This window comes from Lepidothrix coronata, unplaced genomic scaffold (genome assembly GCF_001604755.1).
Source record: "Lepidothrix coronata isolate B3197 unplaced genomic scaffold, Lepidothrix_coronata-1.0 Scaffold194, whole genome shotgun sequence".
NCBI classification, from domain to species: Eukaryota; Metazoa; Chordata; class Aves; order Passeriformes; family Pipridae; genus Lepidothrix; species Lepidothrix coronata.
In genome coordinates, this window is record NW_016690374.1 from 125,460 (window position 1) to 136,737 (window position 11,278).

The 11,278-nt window shown below is 38.5% G+C and overlaps 1 protein-coding gene across 2 annotated transcripts in view; it reads left to right on the forward strand.

Annotated features, from left to right (window-relative positions):
• ZDHHC20 (zinc finger DHHC-type containing 20) overlaps positions 1–8,246 on the forward strand; it is a 43,524-nt gene extending 35,278 nt beyond the window's left edge. The window contains exons 9-13 of one of the 2 annotated variants that reach the window (XM_017831645.1): positions 1,038–1,164; positions 2,421–2,510; positions 3,373–3,488; positions 3,945–4,022; positions 6,154–8,246. In XM_017831645.1, coding sequence (XP_017687134.1) covers positions 1,038–1,164; positions 2,421–2,510; positions 3,373–3,488; positions 3,945–3,982 — 371 coding nt within the window. In that variant the 3' untranslated portion in view covers positions 3,983–4,022; positions 6,154–8,246. The remainder of the gene's footprint in view (positions 1–1,037; positions 1,165–2,420; positions 2,511–3,372; positions 3,489–3,944; positions 4,023–6,153) is intronic. The other variant, XM_017831646.1, reaches the window with a different exon arrangement.
• Positions 8,247–11,278: the final 3,032 nt, after the last annotated feature.

Sequence of the window (11,278 nt, forward strand, 5' to 3'; positions counted from 1 at the left end):
AAATGGCATTGATTGACATAACCAAGTTGTGTGCATTAGTTAAAATATCTGAAGTTCTTGCTAGGAAACACTTGGAAGGGTGTGGTGGGACAGGGACTGATGGATATTTCCGCAACTGAATAAGTCAAAATCTTATATGTTTCGATGGAGTTTAAATTTCTAATTTCAAAAATAAGTGGGTTGATTAAAAGTGAAATAATTTTCTGCTTGCTAGAATTTTCTGGTGGGCAAAAAAAGGAATATTTTGATTGCTTGACAGGAAACTTGAATTCTTTTTCAATATATCTACAGATAAGGAATATTCACAGTTTCTTTTTTAGCTTTGAAGAAAACTTTAGCATATACCTTACCCGAAAGTCAGTGGTCATAATTGGCAACACAGGACTTTACTTTTTGGATCGTGATTGTAAAACGACAGGCTATTGGTATGGGGAGAGCAATGAGTGCTCTCACTTCTTGGCCAAGGAGTGGACTGAGTAGAAGAGTAGTGGTGGTTTGCTATAGTTCATGGTGTGTCTGTTTCTAATAAAATAGTTTTCATCTTTCTCTGTTAGCACAGGATGCTCTTAATTCAACTTCAGATCGTGGCAGAAGTGGAAAAACCTTTTCTGTTTGGGCTTAGGTCCAGCAGTGCTTATGGTAAATTCTCAAAGAGAAAGTCTTCTGCTCAAAGAAGGTTTCACAGGCCAAAGAGAGAGCTAGTCACCAAGGAATAAGGGATGTGCTGTCTTTGGCATGCAGATGGGACTTAGCTTTGTTTCAGACCTTATGTTAAATGTAGAGAGAGAAAGTTGACAAGGTGTCTGTTCTGCTTACTTGATTTTCTTACCTTTCGTTTCTATTTTTATCACTAACCTGTGTTTTTTTTCTCTCATTACTTGAGATTACTTTTTTCTTTTTCCCCTCCCCCCATAATACACATCAAGATCGTCTCAGCTTGTCCAACAATGTTTTCACAGTAGAGAAGTTTGAGTATGTGTATTCATGTTCTCTTACTCCTTACCAGTTTAGAGAGATTCCGTGTTTTTCTTTTACAGAAACATTCCGTGCACCCACATTTCGAAATGGCCCTGATAAAAATGGGTTCTCTCTTGGATGCAGCAAAAATCTGAGGGAAGTTTTTGGAGATGAAAAGAAGTATTGGCTACTCCCTATCTTTACCAGGTATTCAGTTTGAATAGGAATGAATAGGGGAATAAATTGATTTCACAACTTTCACCTTGCTTCCTCTTCTCCTAAAAAATAAAGTACAACTGAAAAGCCAACTTGTAAGTCCTGTACAGATGAATACTACTGTAGGGAAAATGTGCAGGAGAAAACTGTCAAACTGCACAGGGTTTTCAGTCCAAGACAAGCAGCTTGTTGACAAGGGCCTTTTAAATACAGAAGTTTGGAAAGCTTTGAGAATTGTATTGCAAAAATTGTACACCTTTTGGTGGTAGTATTAGTATCTGATTATAGAGCAGAAATCTGCAACTCAGAGGAGAGAGAAATGCTTGAACTTCAGCTGCACCAAAACAACAACAATTTGAAAACACCCCCACTTGCCCCTGAAAACACTTGGCAGCTTTCCTTTTGCTGTCAGCTTTCCGTTTCCTTGCAACACTTTCGGTATCAAAAGCTGTCTAAAAAAGTGCAGAGCAAAAGAAAAAATCTGATATGATGCAAAATGCTGGCTTTAAAACTCAGCTGAGCCAGTGTTGGGGAGTCACAGACAAGCTTGATGAAGAAAGACTGACCTGCTCACCACTCCCACCACTACCGGAATTCAGCAGAACAAAGTAGGAGGTGTGTTCCAACACTACTTTTGTGGGGCTGTATGTCAGTTTAAAGTGTTGGTGAACCTATTTGTGAAGCTGAGGTCTGGTAGCAAACAGCAGAGGTAATGACAAGATCTTAAGTTGCCGCAGCTGTTTGCTCAGCTACCATGTGATTAAAGACAGAAGCAATGCTGTAGATGAGTCAGTCTGTTTTGCTACCACATTTTATCCTGATAAACTTGCTTTAACAGAAGGCTTAGCTAACTTCAGAATTACGAGTGGAGGGGAAAGTATGGCCACCAAAATGTTATTTATGATACAGCTTCTGGGATTGTAAATACCAGCAAGTCTCACTATGTGTGCACGATGGTTTGGGGGAAGACTGGGGCTACAGTCCACAGAAGTACATTCATGTTTCTGAAATACATAGACTTATCCTGTGCTCAGCAAGCCATACTGTGTGATAGGGTGGGAATCAATTGAGCTCCAAGATTTAATTAACTGATCCTCTGATTTAGTGGTAGAACTGTCTTGTTTAAGTCTGGAGTTCAATACTGCACTCAGGTAATTGATTCAAGCCTGTAGCCTTTTGCATGGGTCCTTGTTCAGTTCATTAAAGTCAACTGCAAACAGTGATTTGAGCCTTTGTTTCTCATTTAGTTTGGGTGATGGGTGCAATTTTCCAACTCGTTTGGTGATTATGGATCCAGAGCAACTTACTGTCTCAAGCCAAAATGAATCTGCCAAAAGGTAACTATAGCATTTAAGGTGCTGATTTTGTAGTTTTGTACTTCATCTGGAGAAAAAAATGGTTTCCAAGTTTTTTAATTCTTTACATTTCTTGTCATCTTCAGAGTAAGGTACTTCACAGAAGGACAGAATGGATTAATACTAAAAAATTGACAGTTTCTTGGCTTTGCTATAATAGAGGATATGGCTTTATGGAAACACTAATAGTATTTTCAGTGTATTTTCAGGAAGCCTGCTTTAGATTCAGAGAGACAGGAGTATGTGCAATTTGTGGGGGTGTTTACATTTGCCATTTTGGAAGTCTCTGTATAGTTTGGTGAATTGGTAGCTGAAGATTGTTGTCAACAGCAGTCACCTGACTAACCAGACATTAGAGGATTCAAATGTAATGCTGAGAAATTGCTTCCAGTACAATATAACCTGTGGGATTTACACAAGAACAGGACCCTTGTGCAAATAGCACATTATCCTTTTGCACTCAGAAGATTGTTCAGAAGAAGGCCTGGGCATTTATGTTGGATAAGATGGCATTTGGCTGTTCTTACAAATGGTACTGGTTAGGTTTTCTTTTTAACTGTGTGGCAGTGGGACTGTTCTCAGTGTGCCATTTCTTGTGTATCAAACTCTGCTTTTTTTCCATTAGAATTTTGAGGGGCTTATGTGAGGTAGGGGTTTCAACTGATGACCGGAACAAGGCTATTGGGGAATTAGGGTTGGGGAAAGGAGGCTGTTTTCAGTTGGCACTGTAGGGGGTTTTTTTATTTGTTTGCTTTGCTGTTAAGTAACTTCACTACTCTAGAAATGTCTGAAATAAGCAGCTACTGGTATTACAGAATTCCTGTTGACTTTGCTTACTTTTCAGCTCTGGATCCAATCAGTCCTTTCCTACTCGACCACTCAGTGAATCACAAAACCGATTGCTAGCCGGTGATTGTCAGTGGGTGGAAAGTGGCCCTGAAGAGGAAAACGTGAAATCAGGTAGCCTGAACTGTAAACATTATGATGATTTTTCTATTCTTCTATGGTTTTGTTTGTGGTGGGGGTTTTCCTTTTTTTTTTTTTTTTTTTAAGGTGTAGATAGTCCTTAGGAATTAGCTGGAATCATTTAGAAGAAAAGTTGTTCCATAGAATAAAGTCAGCATGTTTAGAACTTATTACTAACTTGCATCCCATACTCTACTCCAAACTTAGTTATTACATTAAGTAGATAGATAGATAGATAGATAGATAGACAGATAGACAGATAGACAGATAGATAATTCTCACTTTTGCACTTCAGTTCTGAGATTTGAGATCTTTTATGTTTAATTAGGGGGAGGAAAATATTTTTGTAAAATAGGCACAACATGGTTAATGTGCTTTCTGGTTTGAAATCTTTGCTATTTGTTATGCAAATCTGCGAAAACACATAATTGAGATTCTCTCACATTCTAGGTGCAAAAAAGCATATTATAGTTTCATTGGAAAGCTGATCTCAGCTTATTACTAACCAACCATCTCAATGAGAAACAGGTAAGACTAACATAATTGATTGCTGTTTCTGTATACATATAAATAACAACAGACATCTTGAAGTCCAAAATCAGCTAGTCATGGAATGCAGAGGAGTCCTCTGATGTTGGATGAGTAATAGAAAAGTCTAAATAAAACTCAGAATGGCTGTCCAGAAGACAAGAATGGGAGTAATGCTATAGTGCAGGAAACATGGGCTGGCTAGGTCTGGGATGAGTCAGACTAATCCTTTAATTTAGATTGTGTAGTGCTGGATTTGTTACCTGACCAGGGAAAAGAATCCGATGTTAATGCAATTTCAAGATGAAGTGCTACTTGAGGAAGAGCTATTCTTAGGGAACAGCTCCTTAACTGTCTTTTTTTTCTTAATCATATATTGGTGGGCCACGCTCTGCTCTTACACTTTAGGAAGTTGTATGTGCGCAGGGAAGGAACAAGTGAATACAGGTATCTGCATAGAGACTGCTTCATCACGTTTGGAATTGACAGTGATCTTCTGTTTTTACAATAAAGTGCGCCCACTTTGCATTTAGGAAATACAGTGAGTGCTGGTGCATGTGGAAACTTCCCTTGGTGTATTTCCAGTGACTAAATTAGACTTGTTTTATGTTGACTTTGTACTGTGGTGAGCTTATAAGCTCCAATTAATTTTTGCTCTCTGGAAGAGAAATCATATTTGGTCAACTAACAACTGTCGATGCTGAGAGCTGAGTCCTTACTCCCTGCCTTTTTTTTTAAATTATTTTTGGAGGGAGGTTGGGGGATATTCTTGCAAGTAATTTCCATTTTCATTGGAAAAAAATTTAAGTTTGGTGAGCTCAGTAATTTTAGGATCACTTTTTTTCCTTTCCTTTTTTTATTTTTTAGTGAGCCTTCTGACCTAGAATTATTTTTGGGAGAGGTTTGGTTTGTTTTCAAGGAAAAAAATCTCTCTGAAAGTCTTTATGGGTGATGGTGTGATATTTGCACCAATATTGGTCAGACTGCTCAGTGTAAACTCATACAAAACCAAAATCAGACTAGTTAGTGGTACTTCTGAAAATCTATTCAACCATGAGAACTCACTAGTGGTAAGTTTCCCCTTTGCACCTTTTCTTAATACTATATAAATCTGCAAATGTCCCAAGCAAGGGATTCCTTTCAGCCTCTAGCTATATAAAACTTAATCTGATCTAAATAGGTTACTAAGGCTTTTCTGTTCTTCATAGAAAGGAATGGATGTCTTCTGAGAGCAGCTCATCCCAGTAGCCTTTGATATAGGGTATTATAGAGAAGTCTTAATCTTTCTTTCCACTGACCTAGAGAGGGAGCATAAATGACTGGCTTAAGCTAGACAATTAACTGGTAATAGTTTGAGATGAATTTCCTTTCTATCCTCCCTCTCTTCCTTCCAGATTTAATGAAGGAAGAATTTGTACGTTGTGTCACACTTGCCTAAACTGCAGTAGTTTTAAAAGTTGTAGAAATAAATAGTGCATAACTGCACCCAATGCAAAGCATTTTGGGTATATCTTACCTCAAACTAACTCAGTAGCACAATGTTCAGAATTCAGTTGGATTTGAGCACAGTTTCTGTAGGCTGAGGTGGTTAATTCCAGTCCCTGCTGTTGTAGGCAACTGTGCAGTAGCTGCGAGATCCAACATCTGTTCAGTGCACTTTTGTATACCCTGTAACAAACTAAGAGTTGTATTTTTCAATTTTAGGCCTATAACATGCAGCAGAAGCAAAGTCATGGCTGACAAGTAAAATGCCCAGACTATTCTAGTGAAAAGAGCTTGATTTGCAGAAGGCCAATTTCCCAGTCTTGCCTAGGCAAATACCATTTGTGTCCTCATATCTGTCAATTTAATTCAAAAATTAAATTGTTGATCAGGGTTCCGAGGGACTTTAGCCACAGGTCAGTGGTGATGGATTGATGTTCTTAGCACAGATAATCTTCTAAAACATAAGAGGTTTAAAACAGAAACAAAACAAACCCACACCTCTCAGAATGCTGATTACTTTAACTGCTGTACTCAAACAGAAGTCTGTAAATCACATTACCCAGCTACATTCATGTAATACGCTATGATCTAGTTTTTTTCAAAACTAATGGAATAATTCTATTTATTACCTTTTTTGTTTCACTAGGTTTCTGCAACACATTTTGAACTTGAATATTACTTAATTTTGTTTTGAAGAAGTTGAGCTGGAAAAAATGGAACATGAACATTTTAGGAAGAGACAAGAAATTCAAGTTTCTGCACAGTACAATGGATTCTTGTAAGCACTATTGCAGAGCAGGGAAGTTAAGACAGATGCCTTAAGATTCTAAATGTGCATTTATGCAACACTGAATTATATACTGCTACCAAAGGGCCAGATCCTGAAGTGCCCTGCTTGGATGCACAAGGTCCAGAGTGGGAACTATGCATTTTTATTATGCTGCAGTGGTGGGGGTAGATTGCAGAGACTCCTACCTCCTCACGGGCAAACTTCATACCTTAGGCACTGCAGAAGTCACTTCCATAGCAGGTCTCCAGAGTACAGAAGGAAACATAAAAGGAGAAGGAAGGAAAAAAAAACCAAAACAAAACAAGAGAAGAAGAATTAGCATAAAGCATTAGCTGGTGAATCTGAAGTGCGAGTATACATCGTTCAGATGCCAGGTGATGGGGAAGGGACTGGATGATGTCTTCTTCCCTCCTCTTGTTAACCAGTCTACCCCATGATCATAGCTCTCCAAGTCTTTCAGGACTGAGAGTTCCTTCTACTAGCTGTGCTTTGGAGTAAGGCAATGCCAACAGTGTAAAAGCCTTTTAACTTGGGTGTTGCTTTTTTGCTATAGCATTGAGCCTCCTCATCATTTTAACTTGATTTATTTAACCATGTCAAGAACAGAGCTCAAAGAAGAAAACTTGGGGTTTAGTTGAAAAAAACATCGATTATTACTTTCAAACGTCTGTCTGTCAGCATACAAAGAGAAGCCAATCCAAAAAGGAATTAATTGTTACATTTGGTGTTACTGTTTGCAGTGTTTCCTGTGAGGCAGCAACAAAATGGTAAAGTACCCCTGAGAAAAACCTTATTGCAGTTGTGTGATGTTAGAAAATGGAACCAGAAGAGTGCTGCTTTTTCCATGGGTTTCTTGATGGTTTATAAATACTGTTTTATACTTTTGTTTTATCTTTTTAATAAAGGCACAAGGTTTTATTGGTTCTAAAGTACCATTTAAACAAATATCAGGTACTTACAAGAAAATCAGTCTCGAATCATATGTCTGTGTTAGCACACTGAAAAATTGCATACTGTAGTGTCCCACTTTCAAGTCCAGTTTAAGTGATACTGGAATTGCTGAAGACTGAGTGTTTTGTGCAGTGATGTACATGTTCACAAAAGGCAAAATGTATTTCCTCTGTATGGAATCAAGTCCATCCATAGCTCAAGACCTACAGCAAACAACATGGGGTTTTTTATTTCCTCACTCCTCTGTAGAGAAAACTGCTAACTCATCTTTGAGTGGTATTGGAATTTTGCACCTGGAAAAAGTGACAAATACTATTTTTCTGTCTGTAACTTTTCTGATGTTCAGCTGATGCTGATTACAAATATACATGAGCCCTTTTGATACAGACTGCAGATAGTAGTCGAGTTGATGATCTAGTCCAAAATAACCTGTTTTTTTTGTCTCCCAGACTGATTGCTACTTCCATTAAATATGTTTATGATGGAAATACTAAGGTATGGAGTATACTCTGAGGTTTAAAATAAGTATTTTTTGTCTTTGGAAATAATAAACTTTTCTTAAATATTCATCTTCTGGAACAAGAACTCTTTGAGAATCTATGAACATGATTTGGTCACTGTTGGATGTTCTTGAGACAGAAGTAATGGTCCAAACTTGCATGTTTTATAAAAGTTGCATAATGTTTCTTCAAATTTGTACAAGAAATTTTGCATTTGCTTATTTCAGAACTTACAAAACATTTACTACACATTAAACTGAAAGGTTTACCTTTTTTCTTCTCAAAATGTCAAGTGAGATGTGCTCATCTGAATATAAGCTCTCAGCAATACTGCATCAGCAAAATTTCATGGGATAGATAACAGAGAGAGAAGACTGCAATTTCAAATGGCTTATTCTGAATACCAAAATTTGCAGCCCCAAAAACTGGTGGAACTGTAATGGAGGGCCTGGGATATCATCTGGCTTTTACTGCATCAGTGTATTATAGGTGAAATAACACATCCATGCACAGACATCATCTAGCAGGACTATAAGCAAAATGTGTGTCTCTTAAGTATCACTGATTCAGCAATATGGTCTCTGCTCCCCCAGCCACTCCCCAAAGACCTTGATATACCCCCGTATGAATGCATATATACTGTAGGCTAATATCAGTATAACTTGGTTGATTTCTTAAGTCAGGACCATGAATCTACAGGAAAAACTGTAAGTAAACAGAGTGAGCTTAATTCTATGTGCGTTCTCTAGCAAACACTGGTCTTGTGAAACCAGTTTTTTGTATATCTGAGGGACATTTTTGTGGCTTTTCATGAAGAACTGATGCTTCTGACATCTTTATGCAGATCACAGGAATATTTTGTCCTAGATTTTTTTCATATTTGAGGTGAGAAAAGGAGGAGAGCAGTGGGCTTTAGGATACTCCTGAGGCTGGAGTTACTGTTGGTGTAAAAGTAGGCATTACTAAAAGTCACTTTGACAAATATGAAACACAGCAAAATAATTCAAATATGATTCTTTCAAATTCACCATCCCCAAGCCCCCCCCTTCTTTTCCCCTTGGGGAACTGGTGACTAAGAAACCCCAGGCTGATATAAAGGATTTAAGTTCTCTAAGGTAATTGTATTGATGAACTCTAAGGGCGTGCCAGTGAGTAGGAGGGGAGGTTAGGTTTTCCTGGCAGGCATGGGCTTTGGAGGAGATATCCTGTCCGAAGCAGCAGGATGACATCTTCTGTCTTAGAGTTGTGTCCTGACAGCTCCCTAGCTTGTGCTGTGCCAGACAGGCAGAATGAGGGAGCAGGATGGCTGTTTGGCTGTGGGGTTGCAAGCAGCCAGGGCACTGCAGCAACAGCAAGTAGGTACTTTTGGCCTGTGCACTGAAGAGCTTCCAGTGAGTGCAGTGAGGACAACTTTACATGTTCAGGAGATTGGAAGGGAGATGGATCCTTAGAAAACAATTGTTCAGGGTGTTGGGCCATGTGGCATATGCTGTTTTGTGCTTTAACCTACTCTGTATCATGGAGTCTTGAAAATACCTAGATTGTCACTAAAAACAGCAGCCCTTAAGCTTTTAGATCCATCAAAATATTTACTATTGCAAGCCATACATAGTAGTTACTGTAGGATAGTTGATATTACCTGCAATTAGAAACTGCTTTTGTATTTCTTACTGCTTTCTCTTTTAAGAAAATCCACACACTCAAAGAGCCAAAAAATGGCATTAAATCCTCAGTGTGAGGACAAAAGTCTAATGTAGGGCAAGATTTCAGTGTGATTTCCCCTCCAGAATTCTGAAATGTCTTGAAATAAACTTGTCCCTGTGAAGATGAGGGGAAATCCATAAATAGAAATGACTTAAAACTGCACAACTAATACTGGTTTTTTTCTTACTCTTATTTATTCACAGCATCTACAACATACAAATCATTGCTGCACCTACCAAAGCCGTATTTATGGGAGGAGGGCAGGGAAAGGAGTCAGCATGTGTCATACCTGACTTCCTTCAGTGTTATTCTCAGACTGCAGTGACATAACTCAGATGTGTGACAAGCTTTGATTAAAAACCTCCATTTTAAATATTCAGATGGTTATTTAGAGGGAGTTTGGGCACTACTCTTTTTAGTGATTTGAATAGAAATTACAGTAACGTTTTTGTTAAAGCTGCCCTTTGAGAGTGGAATTTGCAGGTACCAAGCTACTTTTGGTGTGCTATTCTTATAAACCAGTCAGTTTTCAGGTACTGTTTTTTTTCCTTTGTGTGACTCTTCAGTATTAATTATAAATCATCTTTTGGGTTGGGAGGTTTTGATTAATTTCAGTACCATTCGGTATGCACGCAAAGGCCTTCATGATCCCTCTGAAGTGTGGTCCAGTTGTAGCTAACCAGAGCCCCAAGAGGAGGGAAACAGCAGCGTTTGCAAGCAGCGTTTGTGTCTGGCAGATTTACCAAGAGATGTATTGACTCTGATGTGGATTGACCAGAGCTGCCTGGATCTGGAGCACTGACTGACCAGGTTTATTAAAAATATAAAAATAAAAGAAATAATACAAAACAATGACAGCTTTGAGCTTCGTAATGTATGTTCTCTGAGGACACCCTCTAAAATGGAATCTAGCAGGGGGATTTGGATCTGCATTTAGAGAGGCTGCAAACAGCAACTACTTGAATGCAGAGCACATCAAGGATGTGTCTTTCCCAGTACCTAAAAAATAGCAAGGTAAGCAATGCTAGAGGCTCTTCTATCCCTAAATGGCACCAAAGAGAGCAGCTGCACATGAAGTGATTTAATACTGAACACATTTACTACACTCATTTCTATCAATTTATTTTGTATATATAGCTTTTTATACACATTTTTCTTAATTACGTAACTGTCATAAAACATTATGAAGTTGTAGTTTGTTTTAATGCTGATTAAAACTGGTGTTTGGCTGTTTGTTTTCTGCAGCAATTACTTGAATCTTGTTTCCATTAGGTAGTGAAGTCTGATAATGTTTACAGGATGGCTTTCTTTGGTTTGGGGGGGCTTCCCCATCTTTATTCCCAGCCCCTGCCCCAAGAAACAGAGAGCTCATGCTGAGCAGTCAAGCAGATGTGTCAGGGATGAAGTATTTGGATCACACTTATTGTTACCAAAGCAGTTATGGTGACATGCAGAGTCCCTTACGTTTACATTGCTTAGCTGACCACTACACGCTTAGTGTAATCCTCTGATTTCTCCTGTCCCTGAGCCCGTTGTTATCAGCTTTGTCTTGGGAAACCTAAATCTTTCTGAATGACAATTTACAATCATAAAGCTATCCCAGAAAGAGGCAGCATTCCTGCTGTTAAGTCTGCCCCCTTTTGAACTTAAGATGAATGAAACATCCCTGGGTTATCTCCGCTATTGCTTTTGTATTTGCCAGCAAGGGTCATCAACATTTGCACTAAGCACAACGTTCCAGCTGTTCTGCTTCCACATGGTTATTTTTAATTGTGCTGCCTAAACTTGTAATGAGTTGTATTTAAGTTTGGGGTGATGTGTAGAAG